Genomic DNA, 27,204 nt, shown 5'->3' on the forward strand with positions numbered 1-27,204 from the left:
TTCTAAGTGTGCGCACACCTTTTTCGACACACCGTATAATATCCTTGGAACAATGTTGTATTTCTAATTTTGTCACTACGAAATCAGTGAGAGTTTGAGTAGACCCTATTTTAGTAGTCAACACCTCGTTTAAGTCAATCCGAGTCACAGTGGACTGGATATGGGGATCTACCTCTGAGATAAAAATGCAAATATAAGAAAAAGGCAAGCAAACGCTAGCAAATCTTAACTTTTGTAATAAACTGTAAGGATTGCTTTATAATCTGATGTAGATTTTTAAGGTGACACCTGGTGCAACATTTTTTATATCTCTAATTTAAAATGAAGTAAAGACATAATTCCGCAATATTTTAAAGCTATGTTTAACGCATCCCTGGTAATATTTCACGTATACAATTAAAGTATGAATAATGGAAATAGGAAGTACGAACCTTCTGTTAAAACTTCCATCACAGAAAGACACTTTTCTCCACATCAACAACCCACAGATCACCCTCACATCACTACCACCATAAACCGTCTGGCGCTCGGCGCTCGGGTTCTTAACACTTACCGACTTTTAGCAGCCAGCCCTGTTGCATTTCGCTCGGTATAAATTGATGGCATACAGATTTATGAAGATCAGTTTTAATACTTCGAGACTATATAGCGAGAAAACAGTATTTTAAACATTCAAAAATTGAATATTTTCCAGCTCGATTTGAATTCTGGCCCACTGTGCGTAGATGGGAAGATAATATTAAAATGGATTTGAGGGAGGTGGGATATGATGATAGAGAATAGATTAATTTTGCTCAGGATAGGGACCAATGGCAGGCTTATGTGAGGGGGCAATGAACCTCCGGGTTCCTTAAAAGCCAGTAAGTAAGTATATGTTTTTTGCATAATTTTTATTTATTTATATTTGATGTGCTTCTGATTTTTGAGGAAGCAAATAAACTATTAATTTTGTATACAGGTCGTGCCTAATAATAGCCCACCAATGCTGAGCTATAATATGTTTGCAAGACTTGAATAACCAAGTTTATTAACAAATTCCACTAACACTTTTCATTAAAAATATAAAATAATACAATTAAAAAATCAAACCTGCTGAGAAGCGAACTTACAACCTCTGCTTTCGAAATCAGAAACCTTACCCCTATGCTACAGCACCTCGTAGCACTTGCTGCATTATAGATGGATCACAATCAAGGATTCAGCCAGAACAAACATCACAGCATTGCATTCGAACACAATGAGTTCACTCATGTGAACCTGACTTAAAAACTTTACATTTAAACTACAAGTGTCGGCCCATTCTTTTTGAACCCAATTGTACATACTTAAGTGAAGAAATTTGGGACAAAATGAGGTTGAAATTCTTCTGCATTTCCACATGATCTTGAACCCATCAGGAATTAAACCTGCGACCTCCCGACTTTGCAGCATTACACCTTACCTGTGATGCTATTGCATGCTCTAAAATACACAAGTACTTATGTCTTCATTACAACAATCCCAACAAAGTACATTACTATTAGTCTTTAGAAATTTCTTTCCTTCAATCCATTTTAACACAAGATCTCTTCATGCCATTCTAATAGGAGCTATAGCAACACTTAACAATTCGATACAAAAGTATACTAAATTGCAGTTTGCAAGCATGCTGCTTCTGCCTTCCTTTCTTTCAGTATTTTGACCTCTGGCCTGTAATGAGCAGTGACGTCGCCAGGATCAGAGCAAGGGGGGTGCATATGGGGTGCGAGGTGTAAAAAATGGGGTGCGAGCTGTAAAAATGTGTTACATAAAAAATCCAAAATGTTCTCTCATGCACTTGCGCACATAATATACATGTGTTTATTAATATTATTATTATTATTATTATTATTATTATTATTATTATTATTATTATTATTATTATACAAAGTGAAGTGGCGTCCAATAAGTTAGCCTAGCTGGTCTAAAACCTAAAAAGCGTTTATGAATTTTGTCATTCAGTAAAAACGAACGATGACAGATAACTGTTCAGTTTTACTTACATCTTTAGTTTCGTCTACCATAAATAGCAAAATAAATAGCGCTGTTTATTTGTTTGCTCACAACTTCAAGAGTAACACAAGCAATGACATTTAAGATTTCATTCTGAATTGATGGATGAGTATACTTAGCATTTTTTGGCCTTTCTTTTAGTTTTTGTACAATGAGATTGTTTTAGATATTAGCTATAGTAACTCTTAAGAAATTTCCGCGGTTTTCATTATCTTGGGTTTCATTGTTGCCTCTCTGAGCGATACCTTGTATAGCAGTAAACCTGAGGATTTCTATTATTTGTCCAACATACATACGATTTTCTCGCACCTTAATTGCGTATGCTTAGCTTATCAAGGTCCCAACTGATGTTTGTGGATCTCTTATTTTCATGCGTTGGTATTCTTCCTATGCAGCACAACTTTTCTTATGTGATTCAACATTTTCATGTTGTTTCATCTCTGTGTCGGCGGATAGTGTTTTTTTTTTTTCCAGCTTTTTTCTGCCCTTCATTGTTAGAGACGAACAACGATCACTCTCAGTCGAAAAAAAATGGCACGCGAATCAAAATGCAGCATCCTGGGAAACACTATTCTCCAGCCAGGGGAAAGTTTTAAACCATTCATACTGGAAACTTTTCTCCTGCTTCCCAAATGTTCTTTTGGGGTATTCATTTAACACGAAATGTTGAGAACAGTCGGAAACTGATTCAGCCATAACGAGAGGAAGCCCTTTTCACTCTCATTAAGCGGGAGTACAGCATACTCTATGACTTCCACTTCACTTTCAAATTCTTTTATAATATCTTCATCTTCACTTACTTTTCTTTGTTTCTGCGTAATTTTTTTAAATAAGTCCGAAATATTACATTTTTGCCCGGTAGATATTATAACAGGCTGTAGAATTTGTATTTTTAAAATCAAATCACTTATATCGTAATTATGAACAAAATATTATTTAAACTAGTAACTCGTAAGAACACACTCACTATGTTAGAAGTCAACTGTATACTGCACTGTCGCATTGGTAGAAAATTTTCTCATAGGTACATTATTGTCATGATACGCGCCCAGTTCGTAACACAGCTAATATGACGTCATATGAAAATTCAAATTCTTTTAATCTTCCTGAAACTTCACATACAGTCTTGTTGTTCTACTTAGATTAGTCATGTTAATTTCATTTAATAAAAATGTTAAATATATTGAAAAATAATAATTAATATAATGTATAGGTTTACCAATAATGAGTCTAACATCCGGGAATATTCATTATCGAGTCGACTGTATTGCACCGATACATATTAATGCTAACTGCGTTCAAGCAGATGTAACATTATTTAGTGATGGAATAAAAACAAGATGAACGTTGATTTGAGTTTAACTATGAATCCTGTAAAATGTCAAATGTTATGTACAGTTTGAATAATGGTTGGTTTTTATTTCTCGCGTTTAATGATATTTGTTTTACACACTTACAGGAATATGTTCGTTTTTGTTCTTCAAAATAACTTATGCCTAATATTTTTTTTAATAAATTGCCCAAATCAGGGCTTTAAATAACCTTTGGGGTGCGGAAAGGGGTGCTCCGATTTTTTATGGGGTGCTTGCGCAACCTTTCGCACCCCCCTAGCGACGTCCATGGTAATGAGTGAGAGTTGGTGGTTGGAAATTCCAGCGTAACAAAGGGAGAGTTTAGTGTACAGTCTAAAGGCTATTTGTCAGATAGGATGCCACAAAACCATATTACCAATAGCTTTCTTTTATTTTATTTATTTATTTATTTTTTTAAGAAACTCCACTGAAAATCATTAAAATTTTCCAAAAAAAAAAAAAAAAAAAAATATTATTGGCTATTTCACTTCTTTAGAATGTATGTTTTCATACCTCAAATGGATTTAGTTCAATTCTGATTACTAGGGCCTGGATTTCGATGACTTTGCATTTTTTTTTTCTGATGATGCTAGGACAATGCTCTATGGAAGATAAATATAGCTCATATCATCTTCAGTGAAATTAAACCAATTTGATGGGTCATTTTTTTATGCATTTTGGACACTTTTCTCTGATAGGGCATTTTTTACGGATTATTACTTTCTATTAGTTATATTTTAAGAAGAAATCCGGCTTTTTGTCATTTTTAGCGATTTTGATTGCATTATTGTTAATATTAGTAAAATTATGTTTCTGAAGCACGAAATCTATGAATTCTTGGAAATCTGTTGCATTGTGGCCTCCCCTGTTCATGTTCTGTTAAACATTTGGACTCGTCCAACTAACCGGTCATGTCTATTTTAAGACAGACTTTGTCCTCTAAAGGAATTGGGGGGGGGGGTGAAATTACCTGCTTGAGGTTCGCACTGTCACGGATTCTTGTGTACTGGTTACAATTCAGTCATTCACAGAACGGAAGGTAGTCATTTAGAGGTAATGAAGTAATATTTCTATTTTGCCTTGCCGAAATTAAAAACAAGCAATTCTGCGAAATTAAAACAGTTTGTATCGGAGTATGGCGACACTGTATTTTCTAGTGATAGTACTATATTGTACTGTAAAATTTGTGAAGTGAAGGTTTCAGCAGAGAAGAGATTCACCGTGGACCAACATGTGAACAGAGAGAAACATAAACGCAGTCTTCAAGCAGGAGAAAGAAAAAAACAACAGATGCTTCTCGGGCAGTGCACTAGTGCAAACTCAGCGAATTCAGTGTTTTACGAAGAGCTATGTCAAGCTTTTGTCTCGGCAAACATCCCATTCCAAAAACTCAATAATAATGTCTTCCGAGATTTCCTGCAGAAATACACTGGAAAATCCATCCCAGATGAGTCGACAATTAGAAAAAATTATATTGAATCATGTTACAACAAAACTATTGATGCCATACGAGCAAAACTGGACGGGAAAAAAAATCTGGGTCTCAATTGATGAGACCACAGATTGCATGGGTCGCTATGTTGTAAATATAATTGTTGGGGAAATGAATGAAGAAAACAGTGGTGACATTTTCCTTTTAAATTGTGAAGACTTGGAGAAAGCAAACTTCTCCACCATAGCCAAATTATTTGACAAATCAATGAAATATCTGTGGCCTAGCGGTGTTCAACATGATTCTGTGCTTCTCTTTCTTATGGACGCAGCGCCATATATGGTTAAGGCCGCAAACTTCCTTAAGGCGCTGTATTCAAAGATGGTACATGTAACCTGCTTGGCGCATGTTTGCCATAGAGTTGCAGAAAAAATAAGGGGTAATTTTCCAGACGTGGATAAATTAATCGGAAATGTGAAAAAAGTATTTCTGAAATCACCATCTCGTGTGAATATATTCCAAAGTGAAGCCCATGGGATACCGCTTCCACCAGCTCCAATACTCACTAGGTGGGGAACCTGGTTAGATGCCTGTAATTATTACTGTGAACATTTTGAAATTGTGAAAAAAGTCATAGACAGTGACAGTGATAGTGACAGTGCAGCATCCATAAAAATATCCCAGGACCTTCTCTCTCACTCAGAAATTCAAGGGAAATTGACCTACATAAGATCTAATTTTGGATTTCTGCCACGAATTATCACTTCTCTGGAACAACGTGGATGTCCTATGTCAACTCAAATAGAATTGGTGAAATCAGTTGTAAGGATTTAAGCAAGGCTATCTCTAGTAAAGGCTGCGGCGTGCGAAAATTGGCAATGTCGGAGCGACGTGCTACAGTCGGTCACTCGCGCCATTTATTGCAAGGAAGTTATCTGTGATGCTTGTCATTAGAATGTTAAATTAGCGGTTCTAAGTAGGAGATTATATTTGTGTTCGTATGTGAAAATGCCTAGTTCCTGTGTGGTACCTGGGTATAAAAGCAATTATGCCTCGTCAATTAAAACGGAGGGCTATGTTCGATCATTTAAATTTCCTAAACAAATTACACTTAGACAAGAATGAATTCGTGCTGTTCCATGTGACAATTGGAAACCAAATGACAGATCCATTGTGTGCATAAAACATTTTCGTGATTCCGACTTAATTGCAGTTGAAAGATATGTAGATAAGGATGGAAAACAATGTGAACGTGTACTTGGAACTCCCATTTTAAGTGAAAGTGCAGTTCCAAAACTGTTCCCTGGCTTGCCTTCTTACCTCAGCATTAACGAGAGTGTGAAAAGAAAATCTCCGGAGGAAAGAAAAAAGGAAGTGGAGAAGTGACTGAAGACTGCAGAAGAAGACGAGAAAAGATGAATTGAAGAGGAAAATAAAGTTACTTCCTATGAAAACTTTTTATTAAATATGCGTTCGAAGGTTCTGTCTTATCCGCAAGACTGGCGTTTACATACAACTGACAGTATTTATATCTTATATAAATTAGATTTTACAACTATTCCTAAGGTTGGTAGTAGTATTAGAATAAATAAGGATCTTACTACTGAGGTTCATGTCAACGGTGGAATAATGCCTAATGCAAGTGTACTTACTGACAACAAACTTATTTTTAGGAACTCAGTTCTGAGTGAATGGAGCCAGTTACAGGCGGCGTTTAAATATTGTGACAATTTTCATGATGTCATTAATAATGATAACAATTTTTAAATTAACTTGATAGACAAGTTATATGAAAAGTTAGAACATGTTAAAGATTTAATATGTGAATTGTATTCATTGTATTTGTTTTGTTTAGGAATTTACCAGCCCGTGAGTGGTAATAAAATGCATTGTAAATGATTATGCATGATTGATTTCATTAGGTTAAACATACTCTATAATTAGAACACAATCTGAAGAAAAGCAATATTCAGTATAATATTTCGTTATCATGAAATGTGATATTTATTAAATCGCTAAAGAGTTCAGCTTCATTCAGTCCATCGTGTTTAGATAAGACTCTCTCTAAGAACAGCACGTCGGCCGACCGCGAAGGCGGAGTTGCCAAGTCTAAAGCCTCAGCCTTTACTAGAGATAGCCTTGATTTAAGTCGTGTGAAAGGTGAAGTGGGCAAACTTGCCTTTGCTAAAATGGAAAAATGTGTTGAACAAGAACAATGGATATGACACAATGTGCAAGATTTCTGATGTACTGTCAGGCAAGAAGTATTCATTCGTTGAAGAAGAGCTGGAAGCCGGCGATATTTGCAGCTTTAAGTATGCTCCTGTATCTTCAGTCGATGTGGAAAGAACCTTTTCCATGTATAAGTCCTTATTAGTTGATAATCGATGATCCTTCAAATTTGAAAACTTGCAAAAGGTGTTTGTAAGTTATTGTAATGCAGTGTTGAGTGGTAAAGTGTAAGTGATATTGCCATATTGCGCAAGGAGGTCGACAAATAATAGTTATTTATGGTACTTGTGAGGTAAGTGCATCTTTATTGCACGAGTGGAAAGATTTAAGCACGAGGCGTCAGCCGAGTGCTTAAATTACATGAGTGCAATAAAGATCACGCTCACAAGTACCATACGTAATTTTATCCATGATCATAACGAAAAATTATGTTTTATAAAAGAAAATATGTTGAAAATAAGTCCTCGTGTAATCACATACCATGGCATGGATTTTAGTATCAATACGTATACTAGGTAGGTCATGATGTAGGAGGCCATGATTAGTAAAGAATGGTATCTAAGGCGTTGGATAAATAACAAATTATAATTAATTATATAATTTTAATATATATTTTTTCATTTTAAACGTGTATTTTCGTCTTTTTGAAGTTTCAGGGATTATTTAGAAGTGTTCACGGGACTATTGTGATTAAAATAATTTCACATTTTACTTCTGTAAACTTAAGAGGAATATTAAAACTTAATTAATCATCGTGTCTGTTTAGCTCAGTTGGCTAACGCATGTTGTTTTAAAATCCTATAAACCCATCTTCGTAGGTTCAAGTCTCCTCGCATCCCAAAAGGTAAATTATTACAAAATTTTAAAAAGATGCATATTAGATATGGATATAATGTACAAATTACGACGTAGCAGACAGAGAAAAGAGAAGGAGATTGAGTGTATTTAAGAAATGGTAATAAAGAAGTAGAGGTAGTGACATCTAGTAACTAATATATTAACTTCTTGAGTAATAGTTCAATGGAAAAGTATACGTGTGTACCCAGGTACTAGGAAAATACTAATGAACTGTGAGATAAAGTACAAACTGTGAGGTAAAGTCTTTATCTCACTAGTGGAATAAAGTAATGTTGAATAAAAGCCTACTTTACAAACGCAAAAGTATTTAGTAAAGGCATGTTTTTCGTTATGGTCATGGATAAAGGTAATTTTTAAGTCATTCTTTTTTATTTTTAGTCATTTTTAATTGATTTTAAAGTCATAAAGTCATCATTTTAAGGTCATTTTTAGTATTCTTTAGGTCATCAAAATCCGGGCCCTACTGATTACAAATATGTTTAACATTTTTTTTAAAATTAAGGCTATAAGGGATTGTGGAATTTAAAGAGCTGTCAAAATTAGTTTTTAATCGAAGAATTCTTTTTTACAAATTTCTGATTACAAATCTAGTAACTTTTTGTTCTAAAGTTGGCTCCCTGAAGTTACTGGATGAATGTAGTGGAGGAGAATTTTAATAGGTATGTGTTACATAAATATTCATTTTACTTTCAAATCCATTTTTCCGTAATTTTATTTTTCTTGATTCAACACCAACTTTTTTCACGTCAAATATTAATCAATCTGGATGAAATTTTTACTGCAAGTGTTTATGAGATAGCTGCACGTTTTTATGCGTTTATTTTATAAGAAATGCTGCTAGTTAGTTTTATTAATATTTTTTTATGAATTATAGAAAAAATAACATTTGAGAACTTCAAAAAAAAATTGTTTGGATGTGAATAAATTATATACTTCATAAAATGAATGCATAGAAATGTTTTGTGAATGTAACCAAAACAAAGGAAGCTTAAAAATTGAGATCTTAGACTGAAAACTTGGCTTTCAAAATATTTATAAAAAATGTTAAAAAATGAAAAACCAAAAACATTTGGGAGTTCAGAATTTGGATTTTGTTAGTCCTTTACATAGTAAATGCACTATCAAAATTTGGTTGAAAAAAATGATTAGGAAAAAAGTTATCATTTTTAGTGGAGTGTCCCCTTAATGGACAAATAACGTGGAAATGCCAGATTGTACGAAGCAGCATTCATAAAAGGCACTATTATGCAAGTTAAGGTAATATATGCACTGATGCCAGAAAAAGAGACATAATATGCAATATAAAGTTCTAAATATGTGCTACTAATATATGTATCGAATATGAATGAGGTCTCGCCCACCTCATTGCATATTACATGACTAGTTTGAACTAGTCAGTTTGTTTTATTACCATTAAGTACGAGAAAAATTCGTACCGGCACCGGGAATCGAACCCAGGACCTCTCAGCTGTGCACGCCGAGTGCTCTTAACCAACTAGTTGGTCCTGGGTTCGATTCCCGGTGCCGGTACGAAATTTTCTCGTACTTAATGGTAATGTGCTACTAAATCTAAAATCTTGAAAATATGCATTATGCATGAATTTATGCCTGAAAAACATGCATGGAAAAAGTTATTTGGAATCGATAAGTCATAAAAAGGAGTATTTACAAAGTTTGAGACTTGTAACAAGCTTACAAACATGTATTTGCATGGAAACCAGGGCTCTAGTTATAATTTATAATGCATATGATTGTGCTGCATCATTGCATCATAACATCTGAAATAACATTTAAAGACTATAAAGGGAGAACGAGTTAAGTCAATTTAGTAAAATTTTCACAAGAAAAATTTATAACTTCACAATTTAAGCCATCTTTGAATCTGTAATACAGTAATCAAATTTATAATACGAGGCGTTTCCATAAAGTAACTTTTCCACTCTTCCCACAGCTAGCAAACCATATGTTGCGCGAAGCAACTGCATATACGTGATAGAGTAATGTCCTGGCATGGCGCATGCGCTAGTGGAACTTCCTGAGTGCTCACAGTAGCTTCGTTGCATTGGTTGAATATGGACGTTCCTATTCCAGCTCCTGCAGCATGAAGTGTGGTCAGTGATAAAGTTTTTGAATGCAAAGGACAAAGCGCCAATTGAAATTGATCGTCAGCTGTGCCAGGTCTATGGGCCTAACGTCATGAGCAAGCAGATGGTACATTGCTCCACAAGGTCGTCTGTGATGATGGTTGGCCTCCCACTGCGCTCCTCGTCATGTACATTTTGGCGTCCTGCTGAAAATTGTCTACAACAGCAATGCACCATCTGCTTGTGCATAGACCTGGCACAGCTGACGATCGATTTCAATCGGCGCTATGCCCTGTGCATTCAAAAACTTTATCACTGACTGCACTTCATGCAGCGGGAGCTGGAATGGGAACGTCTATCTTCAACCAATGTAATGAAGCTACTGAGAACACTCGGGAAGTTACGCTAGCGCATGCACCATGCCAGGATATTACTCTATCACATACACGCAGTCACTTCGCGCAACATGTGGTTTGCTATCTGTGGGACGAGTGGGAAAGTTACTTTATGGACATGCCTCGTGCATAGTCTTGTAGAGTGTAAGATTATTTATAATACATCTTAGCTGCTTGTAACATATATAAGTTTCGCAGCAAGTTCAGAAAAAAATGTAAAAGTGAAAAACATATGGATGTTCTTCTGTATTAATGTGCCTGAGTTTCATTAGTATCAGTTTAATACTTTTTCAGTTATTATATATTTCTTTTTTATTTTATTTTATTTTTTTCAAATTGTATCTACTCCCACAAAATATAAGCAACAGGTCTGAAAAAAATTATGCAGCATTTTTAATGTGCATATTTTAATTTAACAGCAAAGCCATTATTTGAATTTTGAATGTGTTAGTGACCTTAAAGTCAGTTTAAAAATTAAGTTCTGTATTGTCCAGACAATACATTTTATTTTTTACTTTTTAAAAATGTTTACTTTATCCAAAAAAAGACTATGTAGTTTTGTTAACCATACTTTTCAGAACATGTAGTAAAAATTTCAACTTCTTAGCATGAAATTTATTGGGAGCCTATAGTACATACTTGAATGTGAGTAAATAACTTTAAAATGTCGATTTTCTGTTTCGAGAAGCTGTTTGTAATTGTGAAATAAAACTAAAACATGGATATTGAGGATGAGTATGTTAATGAAATTGACCAACATCAGGCAACATATAACTGAAAGGTCAATGATTATTTTTTCTGCAAAAAATGGAAAATTGATTTTCATTCTATAAAAATGACCAAAATTTCACCCATCTCTTCCCTTAATGGAGGGCCACGAACAAAATAATAATTATAAGTTTTAAATGCAATATTATATTGTTTAATTATTTGCATGAAATAAATAAAATAAATTTCATACTACTATATTCTACATTTTACACCTAAAGGCCAAGGGGCCGCACTAAAGTAATCTGAGGAAAAAAGGGAGCCTCATCCAAAAGGCTGAGAAACATTAGAGCAGAATGTAGAACAGATATGAAATTCTTTATCAATTTAAAAGAAAACAATTAATTTATCAATTTAAAGAGAAAACAATTAATTTGTGTTAAATTTTCCTGGGATATCTCTTAAAAATTATTATTATTTGTTTGTGGTCCCCCCATTAACTGCTCTGCAGACAATCCCCGCAATTGAGAATCACTGGTCTTAGGCATCATGCCTGGACTCACATTACTAAATGAGTTCTGGTTGAAGTCCTCATAGGAAAGGAATTTTCTCATGAAATTTCGGGTAGTTTAATGGGACCAGTGCCCAACCAGTATTGTGGTAAATTTGAGAAGTTACTATAGATAGCAAGATCCAGTTTTGAAAACCAGCTATAATAACTAAGGAGGGGGGGAATCATTGTGCTAGCCACATGTTACTTATGGTTGGATGATTGTTCACCTCTGGTAAGGCATGTGGACGTGAAGTCAGTATTAGCTGATTGTCCTTGATCTTTTATGGGCTGTCATACCATGGATACATTGCATAATATGATTAATGTTACTAATATATAATACATTCTCCTGTTATACATTCAATAAAAGTTGTTTTTTATACCTGAGAAATAACTTGAATTACGCAAGTGAAGTGGATAGGCATTAGATACATACATACATATTTCTGAGAAACTGAATGTTGATGAAAGGTGTTCCTTATTTCCCATTTTCAAATGTGGTAACCCTTTGTATATGTGTGTGTTCACTCAGGAACCATGAATTAATAATAATAATAATAATAATAATAATAATAATAATAATAATAATGAAATAGGTCACAATCCTGCCAACTATCTGCAATATGCGGAACCCGAATCACACAAGTGAAGTGGGTAAACATAGATATTAATACATTTATTGTCACTTTTTGTAATGGATGTAATTGTAAGTCTCTGATTTTGTATTAATATCATCAAATATAGGCTCAAAGATGTTAGAAAATCGACATATTTTGCAGGAGAAGTTGGTAATGCTTCCAAGATGAATCTCGTGCTTCAGTTGATGGCAGGAGTAACTCTTGCTGGCTTGGCAGAAGGAATGGCACTAGCAGACAGAGCTGGTCTCCAACAGAAAGACGTCCTTGAAGTTTTGGAATTAACATCATTAGCATGTCCTACCATTCTTGAAAAGGGAAAGGGTAAGTTAATAACTTCAATATTTTTGTAATCTGGCATGTATAAGCTATAAAGATTTATATTATTCGCAACTGGATTGTGAAACACTTAAAGGAAACTGGAAAGTACATGTCGACTTCGTGATTTGTGTGTGAAACACATTGGCACGAACATTTCATTTGCATATGCATTTAAGAGGTATTATTTGCGCAATCTTGTACAATACTGTTGTGCAAATTCTTTGAACATGATTTCGATTCCACATTGAACTAGTTTACTACACACCAGTTATTAACCCTTGATAAAAATAGTACCATAAGAAATAAAAGCACATTTTGCATCTGATTTCAAAGGGCGTAGAAAACGAGTCGAGACGAGTCACCTGTTGCACGGCAGCCGATGATAGAACCATTGATAACAGAGCTCCCGGCACTGTGGCCAACTTGAATCCCCTTTCCTTCGTAGGAGCGTGGGAGTCATTCAGTCAGTCTCACAGCAGTTTTGTTTCAGCATGGTTGCGATTTGAAGTGCTTCATGTGAAATGTTTTTTTCTATATTAGTGCTGTGTTATAGTTTACATAATGCCTTGACATATTTACACATTACAATGAAGAATTTTTATGTATGATTTGTATGTGTTCACAAATTCTTGCTGGGAAGTTGTAAGGCGATTTTTAACTGAATAGTCAGGTGTGCCTGCTCCACCTAGAGATACTGTGCGAAAACTTGTCACTAAATTTAGAGAAACGGGGTCTATTCTTGATAAGAAGCGAAGGGTAAATAAACATGTGCTTATTGAGGAGAAACTAGACGAAGTGTGAGAAAGATTATAACATACTTCACAGAAATCCCTCCGATGGCTTGCACAGAAAACTGAAATTTCGATGACCTCAGCAAGGTGAGCTATCAAACTCTTAAAAGTGAAACCATACAAGCTCACTGTTCATAAATTGTTCCACTGAACATGAAAAAAGGTTAAATTTTTGTTCATGAATTGTTCTACGTGATCATGAAAAAAGGTTAAAATTTTGTAACTGGATTTTGCAAAATGTTCATGATGAAGTAATTGACCCACACTTCATCTTCTTTTCTGATGAAGCATGGTTCCATTTACATGGGCATGTGTTCATTCAGAATGACAGGTACTGGAGTGCAGATAAACCCAATTTTATACACGAAACTTCCTTATATGATGAGAAGATCAGGGTTTGGTGCGCAGTAAATGCATATAGGGTTATGGGGCCTATATATTTTGAAACTACCATTAATGCACAGAGATACAGGGATGAACAGATTGAATGTTAATCAGGGTATTTCCAACAAGACTCTGTCACGGCGCATACAGCTGACTAGACGTTAAATTTAATTCAGGAAATTTTTGTATGTGTATGTATTTATTCACACTGCAATGGGTATATACCCGGTGGCAGTGGTAACTAATTACACTCAAATAAAGACAATAATAAACACAATTAATAATAATACTAATAATTAATACTAACAATAATTAATAATAATAATAATAATAATAATAATAATAACAGGGAACATCCTAAATTAAATGAAGCATGATCAGTTAAAGTAACATTTAAAGTAAATCTAATTTGTACCTTAAACCTATGTTCGAACTAAAACCCACGAGTATGATATGTTCATATGTGCACAAGTACCTTTTAACACTACACTCATTTCGCTGTCAACTCACTCACTGCACTGGAACTACGATACATTTCACTGATTCTAGCCTGATTTCACAAACACTTCAAACACATTTCACTGTTCAAATACTTTGCACTGCCACTATAAACTATAAAGCTTCACTGACAGGAACACGTTTCACTTACTCAACACACTTCACTGACACAACATAATTCTTCATTGATAGAACACTTCAATAATAAAATATCAGTTACACCCTTTAAATACTGTGTATAATTATCGTCTATTAGTAAAGTCCTTAAGCCTATTTTTAAATACATTTTTGGTTGTTTGTAAAGCCTTTAGTAAGTCTGCAGGTAAAGCATTCCAGTCCCTGATAGTACCATTGAGAAAAGAAAACTTTCCAGTGTCCGTCCTCTGTCTTCTTTCCCTCAATTTATAAGAGTGGTCGTTCCTTGAAGAGTAATTTGGCGGCTGCAACCTATTTTTTATTTCTCTCCAGGCAGGCTCACCTCTGTATGTTTCGAACAGTGCGCATAATCGAATTCGCGTTCTCCTGTCCGTGAGTGTGTCCCATTTTAATGGTGAATTTTTCCGATAATACTTGAGAGCCCGTTTTTGAATCTTTTCCAGTGTCTTAATATGTTCTAATCTGTAAGGATCCCAACATGCAGCACCATATTCCATTACTGGACGTACTAGTGATTTATATGCAATCTCTTTGGATTTATCAGAGCCTTTTCTTAGTACCCTCATCACAAAGTGTAACGCTCTCCATGCTTTTCCCCGCTGTGTCTGTAACGTGTTCCCCCCAGCCGAGATCGCTGCTAAATTTTATTCCGAGGTATTTACATTTGTTAACTTCCAGAATGGTTTCACCCCCTAACGTATACGATGCGATTATTTTATTTCTTTTCCTTGTAAAGCTGATGGCTTTGCTCTGTAGAGAATTTATTTTCATTTTGTTGGCTATAGCCCAATCATTTATTCTATTGAGGTCATTCTGAAGAAGAGTGGTATCTTCATAACTTTTTATTTCCCTGTATACCATACAATCATCCACGAATAAGCGAACCCTAGACAAGATATTAACTGGCAGATCATTTACAAAAGCCAGGAATAGAAGAGGCCCCAAGACACTCCCCTGTGCGACTCCGGAAGTAATTTCAATTGGGTTCGATAATTCCTCCCCCACCCGTACTCTCTGAGTGCGACAAGTTAAAAATTCCTTGATCCACTGGAGTACTCTTGAGTCAGTCCCCATTGATTGTAGTTTAACGAACAATATATCGTGTGGGACTACATCGAATGCGCGTGAAAAGTCAATAATCACTGCATCTACTTGGCTACTGGAATCTATTCTGTCTTCTAAATCCTGACATACAGTTATGTAACCAATTTGAGTCATCCCAATGCTGCCTTAGATAAGCTGAAATCAAGTGTTCCATCTGTTTGCAAACCACAGAGGTGAGGCTGACCGGTCTGTAATTTTTTGCATCTGAGCGAGACTCTGACTTATAAATTGGCACCACTATTGCATCTTTCCAATCTTGCGGGACAGTACCATTGTTAATTGATATTTCAAATATACGCACTAGATAGGGAATCATGGCTTCCCCTCTCAATTTTAGCACGTCTCCGGCGATACCATCAGGTCCTATTGATTTATGAGCTTTCAATTTAGAGATCCTTCTCCTTATGTCCCTAGGCTTGATAGAAAACTGACCCATATTTTCCACAGAAGCTAAGTGTGGTATTATTGTCCTCATCCCAAAAACAGTGGCATAATAGGAATTTAATTTTTCTGCTTTTTTGCTGTCCTGTACGATAAATTGATTGCGGTCATTTTTTAGGGGGAGGCTCGAATAGTTTTCCTTGCGTCATCTCTTCACATATTTATAAAATTCCCCCCACCCGTTTTGTTCACCTTTGAAAAGTTTATTTAGGTAATTTTCCTGTGCTATCTTCTTCGCATTAAGCAGTTCTTTCGATAATTGTGTGAATTTTGTTTGTTTTGCAAAGCTTTCCTTGCGCTACCACACTTAGTTTTCTTTTCAGTTTCCGTATGTATTTATTATAATATTCCGGATCGGGATTGTTTGATAAGCGTTTAACTGGGATAAATTTCTGTATTCCTGTTAATATAATCTGCTTGAACTCCGTCCAGCATTCTTCTACACTACTGCCCTTTACTACCCATGATGAGTACTTTTCTCTAAGATAATTTTGGAAGCCCTCTCTGTCCGCTTTGTTATATTGCAAGATATTTTTGTTCTTTTTTCCGCTTTGCTTGTACTTAGCATTCCATAATATTTCAAGAATTACCGCGTCGTGGTCACTAATACCTGAAATCACTTCAATACCTGCGACTATTTCAGAGGGTCTTAAAAGAAATATGTCTAGTAAGGAATCTCCCCTTGTTGCCCTATCTGTTACTTGTATTAAGTTATGTTTCCAGATGAGTGAGTTTACTAATGACTGGGCCTGACCCATCCCTCCCTCTATTGTACCGTGCCAGTTTACCTGGGGCAAGTTCAGGTCTCCCGCAATGATAACATATTGTCCGCGGATTTGTCTGTTTTCCAACATATCTCTTATTTTACACAGTACATTCAAGCCTTCTTTCGGAGCCCTGTATAAACCGATGATGTGTAATATGTTTCATGAATAATCATCCGCTATGTCTACACCCAACATTTCGAACTCCAAGTCTTTAAAATTTTCAGCGCTCTGCAGGCACTCTTTTACACATATAAAAACTCCTCCCCCTGTTCCTACACGGTCGCGTCTGTATGTTACATAATCGTTTCTAAATACTTCTGAGTCTGTTACTTCGTTGGAAAGCCATGATTCTGTTTCTATTATGACGTCAGGATTATGCGAATCTACTAGGTTCCAGAATTTAACTGATTTATTATAAATACTTCTACAATTGACCTGAAGCTAGGATCATTAGTAAAGAATTATGGCCGCCACGATTCTCTGATCTAACTGTTTGCGACTTTAATCTATGGGGGCACTTGAAAAATAAAGTGTATGCAACGAACCCCCACACATTAGGGGAACTGAAAGCAAGTATCAAGCATGAAATTGATTCTTATTTCGGAAGATGAATTAATATGTGTAAATGCACATTTCCTAAAAAGTTACCATAAATGTGTAAATGAAGGAGGACAACATTTCCAACATCTCATGTTATAAGGTACGTGATTATTTTTCTTTGTAATTTTACTCAATTATACATGGTCATTTTCATTGTACATTGTGTATTTGTACTGAATTGGCTGGGGGGGGGGGGGATTGGTTGCTATCGCCGGCTGCTGTGTAACAGAGGTTTTGCTTTTGATTTGCAGAAACTGAGCTATCATTGGTTGCTATTGCCGGTCGCCGTGTAACAAGTGACTCGACAGCAAAAGGCACTCTATTTAACTGTTCGAGTACCTTGTTAGGCAGGGACATATTGCACTCTGAGAAAGGGAACATAAGAAATTATAGAAATGTGTTTCTTGAAGAAACAGTCTTGGTTCCCATAAAACATGTCATTTTACATTGGCATACTTTGTAGCTCAGAAACTGTAGAAACTTCACTCCAGGTATAGTATGATATCTGTTTAAAATTTTAAAAAGGAGTGATTAAGATAGGAGAGAAGACAAGCTATAGTAGTAAGACAATAGTACTATAAACTTAAATGAAAAATCAATTTCCTGCAACGTTAATTTACATTACATTCATCTTTCTTGTTTTAAATTATGAAAAAATAATGCTTTGTTTTGTAAATGGTAATAAAATTAGATATAGTTTCTAAACCTATAATAAAACAAGGGGAACTCTTAATGTGTCATGAGGCAGAATGCAGAGGAAGCAGTTGCTAGATAGCTGTTCAAGAATTTGTGTTAAACTTCCAAATACAATGGAGCAGCGTTTCTCAAACTATGGTCTGCGGACAACCTGTGGTTCTCGAGGTCTGCCCTTGTGGTCCTTCAAAAAAGGCAGAAGAAAAAATGAAATTAAACGAATTGTGTATCACTCTGTAGCTGAAAATCTCAGAGTTTGGAAATGACACAATGTCATGGCAATCACCTTTCACTTTTTCTCTCAGTACTGACATTTTATGAAATGTATTACCCTCTCCGTCTACTGACTTCCCACTCTACCCTCAACAACAAAAGAGAGATTTAAAGCACTATGAATGTGGTGTTTCTCGCCATCTTTTCCCTGCACATCTGGCGCCACCCCTGTAATCCAGCCAGGGACCACCCGAATTCATAACAGAGGACCGAACCTTTACGTGTGTTTATGACTTTCTTAGTAGTTTTGCCGACACCCAGTCTGCACATTGAAATGGTCACATACACTACGTTGTACACCAATAATACAACTCTGAAGTCACAATTTGAAACTTATTTTCCAAATAAATATGACGAATTTTCATGGGTTCATGATCACTTTCATTGCGATATTGAAACTAACAAACTTTCATTGAGTGAAAGAGAAGAGTTAATTGAACTCTTGAATGAGACCGGACTTAAAAATGAAATTCCAAGCGGAAGGTATGGTTAATTTCTGGACCTCATCACAAATGAAAAGAGAACAGTGAAGTGTACAATGGTGCTTTAGAGATTATAATTCAGTTTGTTTCTTTGTATTTGTGTGAGAAAGGTTTTTCATCACTAACTCTAATAAAAACAAAGTAGGCTACCGAAATCGACTCGATGTATGTGACAATCTCTGACTTAAGCTTACCAGCATACGTCCAAATATAGAACAACTGTGCAAGAATTGGCAGGCTCATCCATCTCATTAATGTGAGTACCAACATTTTTTTTCGTTTTTTTTTTTTTTTTTTTTTGTTTTAGTTAATAAGTTAAAGATTATCCAAGCTCTAATAGCCTTGAATTATTAAAGAAACAAAAATGAATTTTCTTCTATTAACATTAGCTTAATTAGCTAATACTAATATAGAATTAATTTAATTTAATTAATTTTAATTAATTAATTCTATTTTAAAATATAAGTATAATGATATTAAAGTATACTAAAAAAATGATAAATTTGCTTTCGAAGGGAACAAGAATAAGGTGGTCCACGGAACTTTTCTGACTTAAAAAGTGGTCCCCACTTCAAAAAAGTTTGAGAAATGCTGCAATAGAGCATATCATGTTCTTTTGTGATCAATGTAAAGGACGAAATGTGCACAAATTATAAGAAGAATGTTAATAGCAATTTTGCATATGGCTCATGTAAAATGCATGGCATGAATTGCTATTAGTGGCATAATGAAATCAAGTATGACTTAATGACTTTGGCTGTTGGATCTGAAGAGCACGAGTTGTAGAAGAAAAAGAAACAAATCATACCGTACTTATGTATTTATTTTTACTATCTGACCTTCCAAGACTTGCCTATAGACACAGAATAACACACAATTTACAATAATGGTTGTACATGAATGGAGACATGAAAAAATATATAGATAAAAATATAGATCTTCAATCACAAATATATAATTAAACAGTTATGTGGAGTGTTTGCCATATAGATGATTTTTTAAGATTGCAACTATTTAATTATGTTTTTTACAATTTCGTCTTGAATATCTTTGCCTAGTTTATATTTCCCTTTCCACATCACAAAAAATTTAGGGACTGTTCCTCGGGACCCCAACAGCAGACCTGTTACTGTGGTACTCTTGGATGTTGTATTTGTTACAGAAGTAAGGTATTGTTGACTCGTATATTTCTTTTTTCTCTTTATCAACATCCATAGGTTGTAGTTTGGACTGTTCAAAGCGTATTGTAGGGTCGATCTCTGCTACAGATTTATTCCTATTGATGGCGATGGTGTCAATCCTCCATATGATATCTTGATCAGCCAAAAATTTCATAAACTTCCAAACCTTTGTTTTGGAGAGCAGCAGCAAGACGGGAACAAATGATGTTATGTTGTTTTATTCTTAAGATTTCTCCCTGAGGACACCTTCCAAGCACACGAGGTAGGGATTCAAACTCACTACTGCAGTGAGATGTGCCTGTGGAACATCCTGAAAGAGCTCGAACTGGCACTACCATGGCTGTCATTTTTATCATATCTCTCCACTCTGAACTGGAAAGACCTTGCTTTTTAATAATCCAAGCATTGGCAGATGGTACTTCCGAAAATAATTCAATACCTTTTCCTTTATGAGGGTATGAGCACCACTCATTATATTCGTTCTCCTTCAGATGTCTTGTTTGACGAACATTCAAATTCTTCATGGACTGGTCTAATTTCAGTTCATTAAGACAGCGATTTTCAATGTTTCTAAAATCTCTAATTATATTAATTGGTATAATCATTTCGGATATTAAGGATAGGAAGAAATGCTAGGAATAAAATGTAGTAATAAAAATGACAGACTTCAATGGAAATTTATGAAGTGTCAAATATGTATAGTCTGCATTTCATCAAATCTGAACAGCTTGTCATTAGGGCCAGGAAGGATTTTAATTAAAAGTTTCGAGCTGTGAATTGTAATAGGAACAAGTATGTTGTGCAAACATTTTTGTCAACTATGAGGCTACTGCATAATGGGAACATTCCAGCTTTACATGCCAAGTATAATGACTTCCTGCCTCTCTTCGGAATGAAGCCTCCAGTATTTCGAAATGAGTATGAGCATTTTTACAGACATCTACGGTATAAATTGAAGAGTATTAGATACAATGTCAAATGTTGAGATGTATGGCATGCAGTGGAGGCTCGTGAGATTTTATTTTGGTAAGATTGCACTATAATTTCTTAGATACAACATTATCATATGTCACAGTGAAATTTATATAATTATTAATCTTTTTTTTTTTTTTTTACCTCTATTGAAGATGAAGCCACATTGAATCATTGATTCAATCCTTTTTTGGTGCTGCTGCTGCTGTTCATGATATCTATGTTTAATTATTATTAAAGTTACGAAACTCTTTGCACATTTAAATTTGAAGGGAAAATACTAATGAAAATATGCAATAGTGCGTTGTGTTCTTAATATTGTCAAAAATCTGTCACTGCTTCCTTTACAATTTTATTTGAAGACAAAGTCCAGTCTCGATTCTTTGCGACCAGAAATTTTATCATTGAAATTAACAATTAAGTCATTCATGAATTTTTCTAATGTTAATTGCCAGAACAGTTTTGTGTCATTGTATGAGAGGCCAAGTTGGTACCACTGGAATTTGATTGCTGAACAGACTCGCGAAAGCATAGTTACAAACTCTGCTTACACACTAGTCATTCGTTTTTTGTGCTGGAAGTGAGATTAGAGATAAGTGTGTTCGTCTAACATCACTAATGGAGGCAGGTAAAGAAGAACAGCAAGGTATACTGTGATTTTTAACTGCTGAAGGAGTAGGAGGATGAGAAATCCATCGTCGCATGTCTGCTGTTTAAGGCAAACACAGCATGTCATATTCGTGTGTACTGGAATGGTACAAGATATTCCGAGAAGGACGTGTGTCACTGCAAGATGATGCTTGCCCAGGACAGGCTCATCATGCCATCACTCTAGCTGTTATTGCTGAGGTTGATGATTTTATATGGGAAAATCAATGGATTACTGTGGAAGAACTTCGTCGTTTAGTGAGAATAAGTCACAATTAGTTCTATACACGTCATTGCGGCAAAGCACCTGCATTACCGAAAAATTTGCGTGCAATGTGTTCCACATCAGTTGATGGAGGAACAAAAAACAAACATAATGGCTGCTTCACTGGATCAGTTGCAACAATATCACGAGGAAGAATATGCATTTCTGTGCCATATTGTCACTGGGGATGAATTGTGATGTCACCATTTTGAACTGGAGAGCAAACGGCAGAGCCAAAGTGGAAACACATGGATTCTCCCTCACCAAAAAAGTCCAAAGCAATTCACACAAGTTCCAGTAAAGTCATGTTGACATTCTTCTTCGATTCTAGGGGTCCTCTGCCTGTTGACTTTCTTGAGCATGTAGCCACAATCAATGCACAGTGTTATGAAGAAACTTTACAGAAACTGAGATGTGCCATTAAGTCAAAATGCCCTGGAATGCTATCGAACGACGTTATCCTTCATAATAATGCCAGCCTACATACTGCAAACTCCGTGAGAAATACAATTCAAAGATTTGGTTGGGAAATGCTTCAACAAGCCCCCTCCAGTTCAGGTCTCTCCCCATGTGATTTTCACATTTTTTGAGAGTTGAAGAAAGACATTCGTGGACTTAGTTTTGCATCAGATGAAGATGTGTGTGACTAGGTAAAGAACTGGTTCGGTAGACAGCCCACAAGCTATTCCAAGAATGGGACTGATCATCTTGTCTCGCAATGGGATAAATATATAAACAGTTTTGGATATTACTTTTGAGGTAATAAATGTTCTGTTATACTTTTTGGCATCTGACACATTTTTATTTGCCTGGCCCTTATACTTCTTGGAAAAGTCTTCACTCTCTCAGGTTCAGCAGTAGTCATGGGAGCAGCAATAATTATTTTAAGGAGAGCAAACACTTCTGTACTGTATCCAACATGATTTTGTACATTTTCTATAAGTCCAAAGATATTGGGGAATTCTTTTCTCTCGTACAAAACAGGTAGTCCAGTTTTCAGACGTTCTTTATGCAAGGTAGAGTAAACTTCGATAGTTTCATCAAATTCTGGTGAAGGGAATTGTATGTAATTTATATTGTCTTTGAAAAGGGAGAGATTTAACAATTTTGTTGGCTACAGATGTTTATTGAAAGCAAATCTCTCTTTCTCTTGCCTATTAAGAAATGCTGTCACACACCACTTTTGCAAAGATATTGTGGGTTCCCTTTCCTTTTCTTCATGGCAGGAGTTTTTTCTTGTTGATAAATAACAGATTTTTTTTTATTCTATGGTTGCCTCAAGAAATGGATTTTACTGCATTAGAGATAGTAATGGAGTTGACATTACGATGCTGCAGCTGGTTATATAAAATATCTACTAGGCATGATCTGATGAAAAAATTCTACCCAAAATTGAAGTTCGTTGTTCAGCATACGAGAATCTTTGTAGTTTCTTGCACAGTGAAATTATTTCTGTCAATTTGAAGTTTTTCAAAGCATTCTATTAGATTCTCCCTGTTTCTGCAAATGATATTAACTAATTGGATATTAAAATGTCACCTTGTGTTTGATCTTTCAGATATTCCTTTACAAATATTGTCCAGCACAGCTAATTGAGAAGATAAATTAGAAAAAATGGAGATATAGCCACAAGACTGCTGAAAAAAAAAATACGAGCTTGTGAATTCTGTGATGCTACCTTTTCTATAATTATATTTAGGTGATGTGCACAGCAATGCACACAATATGCATATTTATATGATTCTTTAATAATTATCGTCGACCTGGTTGACGAGTTGGTATAGCGCTGGCCTTCTATGCCCAAGGTTGCAGGTTTGATCCCGGGCCAGGTCGATAGCATTTCAGTGTGCTTAAATGCGATTGGCTCATGTCAGTAGATTTACTGGCATGTAAAAGAACTCCTGCGGGGCAAAATTCCGGCACATCCAGTGACGCTGATATAACCAAAATAATGGAAGAATTGATGACAGACAAGAAAAGACTAGTGGAAGAATTGCAATAATAAATTAAAAATAAGTAATGACCTAAATAACTTGTACGAGAGGCATTGTAAATCAGGGAAACGGCAATGTATACTAATAATGTGAAGTGCCATCCCACCAAAAGATATATTGCTTAAAGACAAATATATACATTCATTAGAATTCAGAAGAAATATCTACGAGTTTTTAGGCTTTCATGGTGACTATAATCAGAATTAGGCTTTTGAGTATTCCACTGTGGAATACCCAAAAGCCTAATTCTGTTCAACCTTACATTGCTTCTATACTGCTAATGGCTTCATTGCCAAATGCAAGGCACTAGACAACAACATTGCTTCTATTGAAAAGTTTCGGTTGTAACATATATTTAGTTATTGTGTTTATGTGATGATTTGATGATATTAATTATTACATCTTCAAATGATTTTTATTTAATGTTTCAGCAATTATTGAAGGTGGTTTTCCCACACATCTGCCACTGCAGCACATGCAAAAGGACCTGAAATTATCTCTGTACATGGGCGACCAGCTGGAGCAGCCATTACCCCTGACAGCGTCGACCAATGAACTGTTCAAACATGCAAAGAGACTTGGCTATGGGGAGCATGATGCATCGGCTGTTTACATTCGTGCACGCTTCTGAAAAGTATTTCACATGTGACTTAAAACTGACCACTGAAATGTGGCATGCATCACTTATAATTCTATCCAGATTATTCCTACATTAGTGCCTCATTTACAGATGACTCATTGCAAATTGTAATAATTGCTCCATTGTGTTTGAAGACATACCTGTTGTGGAGCTTGAAGTCTTGGTAAAAACTATAAAAACTGTAATGGGCGGGGAGTTTTTAAAATAAATTTCTCCATATTTTGGAAAAACTGGAGGGAATTTTAAGCGTTGATGCTACATAACTCGTGCTGTTGCATTTAGTACATATTTGCAGAGAGAGCAAGAATTGAATTTCTCTTTTATAAGACATTTTTACATAAAGAAGTTTCATTCTTAGCTTATATATTGTTATTGTTCGATAAACGTGTGGTATTTTAAAAGAGTTCATTGTTTTTCTATAGAATTATGGTCTAGTCGAGCAGTATTGTTTTGGCAGGAACAGTTATTTCCATCCGGCATATTCTTATTCTCAAAAGAGAAGCTCAATTCTAGCACTCTGCAGTCACGAGGTTTTATGCAGGCCCCAAGCACAGATGGCTGTCCTCCTGCTCTGTATGACCATATCTCTAGATATGTTGCTTTTATTTAATTGGATATTTTAACCATTTTAAATTGATAGGTAATACAGGACAGTTGTTGGGGAACATGTGTGAATAGATACTAGTCTATAGGAGAATGTAGGGTCTGCTGATTTGAAGTTGGACAGCAGGGAATGAAGTATTTAATGATGGCACATGGTGTGAGAGTAGTGTGTTGTAACAAATGTCTGATTATGAAGTTGTGTTGTTAATATTTTACATGGACACATCTCAAAGAATGTTATTATATATAAATTTTGAGAAATATTGATCCTCTGATACTTACTCTATTTTTGTAATATAGTTTGCACCCGAGGAAAAACTACATTTTTTCTTAGAAATCAGACTTTAATAGAACACTTCATCAAAAACTGAAAAGGAAACAAATAAGAATAGTTTAGAAATGAAGACGGGAGGGGGGAAGGGGACTTGAAAATAAGGACGAACACAACTCCCATTATCATAATGAAATAAAACATTAGATAATGTTAAAACTTTGGACATATTTTCTGAGTGCTTTATTCGATTTCACTCCTTTTGGCCCTTCTTTACCTTGGTTACTGGTGGTTGCCTCCTATATCTTCCCTTCTTAATGTGACAACAGCACATGGCCCTTCTTTACCTTGGTTACTGGTGGTTGCCTCCTATATCTTCCCTTCTTAATGTGACAACAGCACATGCTTATTCAAGTCTATGTTATTTGAAATATAATCAGTTAGACTAAGATCAAATTATGTTTAATTTATTGCTTTCACCCACGTGACTTTTATTTAGTACATTTTAGAAGTAAACTTATTGAACAATGGAGAACATTTAGAAAACATGTCAAAGCTTATAGTATTATTTTTGAGCTGTTCCTTGTGTAACTTAGTGGCAGTGAATGTTACAGCCTTATAAATATTGGTTATTAGAGGAGAAAAATTCGCTCCTGCAAAACAGATAAATTCTGTAGGACCAAAAATTAATCTTTACTTATAAATATTAGTATTAGATGGATTCCAAGTATTACGATCTGACATTCAGAATACATTTTCTACCTAAAACTCTGTTTAAAATATATAATACTTACAAATGACTTTTAAGGAACTCGGATGTTCATTGCCGCCCTCACATAAGCCTGCCATCTGTCTCTATCCTGAGCAAATTTAATCCAGTCTCTACCATCATATCCTACCTCTCTCAATTTTTTTTTATTTTATCCTTCCATCTACGTCTCGGTCTCCTCAAAAGTCTTTTTCCCTCTGGCCTCACAACTAAAACACTATATGCATTTCTTGATTTGCCCATAATGTACTACATGCCCTGCCCATCTCAAATGTCTGGATTTAATATCCTAATTATGTTAGGTGAAGAATACAATGCGAGCAAAATATGTAATACATTTATTAAATTAAATTGAACCACATGGTTTTAAAAAGGAACTATTGAAGGTTACGTTAATTTTTTTAAATGCATTTCAGAAACAAAATTTGTATTCTATTTTGAACGTAATATTTTTCGTTACGATCTGTCATAAATGTAAACTCGTTTTACAATTGTCCATGTTCTTTTCTCAATTTCTCTAAAAGTTCAGTCCGAAAATTTTTTTCAAAAAATCAAGTCGGAGAAGGTTTTAGTTTTCATTAAAAAAAATCACTTAAAGTTACTATTAAGTGAGTTATGGTGAAAAAAAGTAATGCGTTACGATCTGACCTATTATCGTTATGGTCTGACATCTGTGAATTTTATACTGGAGATTATTATTTTACTGTTCCTCAAGAAAAAAGCTGATAGGTAAGTGCAAGAGCCTAGTATAATATATTTTAATAAAATACAAAATATAAATTCAATATGCCTTTCATGAAATAGAACTCACAAATGAATATAAATTATAATTTTAATGTTATACATTTAAAATCACAAAATAATACATGGAATTGAAATTCTAAATTATTGCTTGAAGAACCAATGCATGGAATCTTTTGATGATAATTATGCCCATGCGAGTTATAACTCACAAACAGGTATTTTTCTTCTTTAATCTGCTGTGCTTCAGATGATCCAAGCTTATCAGTCACAGAAATGCATTCAGAAATACTGCCTTGACCTGTAGATTACAGTATTTGAAGCTACATG

The 27,204-nt window shown here is 35.1% G+C and overlaps 1 protein-coding gene across 2 annotated transcripts in view; it reads left to right on the forward strand.

Annotated features, from left to right (window-relative positions):
• Ndf (Nucleosome-destabilizing factor) overlaps nucleotides 1-25,590 on the forward strand; it is a 419,078-nt gene extending 393,488 nt beyond the window's left edge. For both annotated transcript variants that reach the window (XM_069820873.1, XM_069820874.1), the window contains 2 exons: nucleotides 12,425-12,604; nucleotides 24,282-25,590. In XM_069820873.1, the coding sequence (XP_069676974.1) occupies nucleotides 12,425-12,604; nucleotides 24,282-24,481 (380 nt within the window). In that variant the 3' untranslated portion in view covers nucleotides 24,482-25,590. The remainder of the gene's footprint in view (nucleotides 1-12,424; nucleotides 12,605-24,281) is intronic.
• The last annotated feature ends 1,614 nt before the right edge of the window (nucleotides 25,591-27,204 follow it).

Source organism: Periplaneta americana, chromosome 3 (assembly GCF_040183065.1).
Source record: "Periplaneta americana isolate PAMFEO1 chromosome 3, P.americana_PAMFEO1_priV1, whole genome shotgun sequence".
In the NCBI taxonomy this organism is placed as follows: Eukaryota; Metazoa; Arthropoda; class Insecta; order Blattodea; family Blattidae; genus Periplaneta; species Periplaneta americana.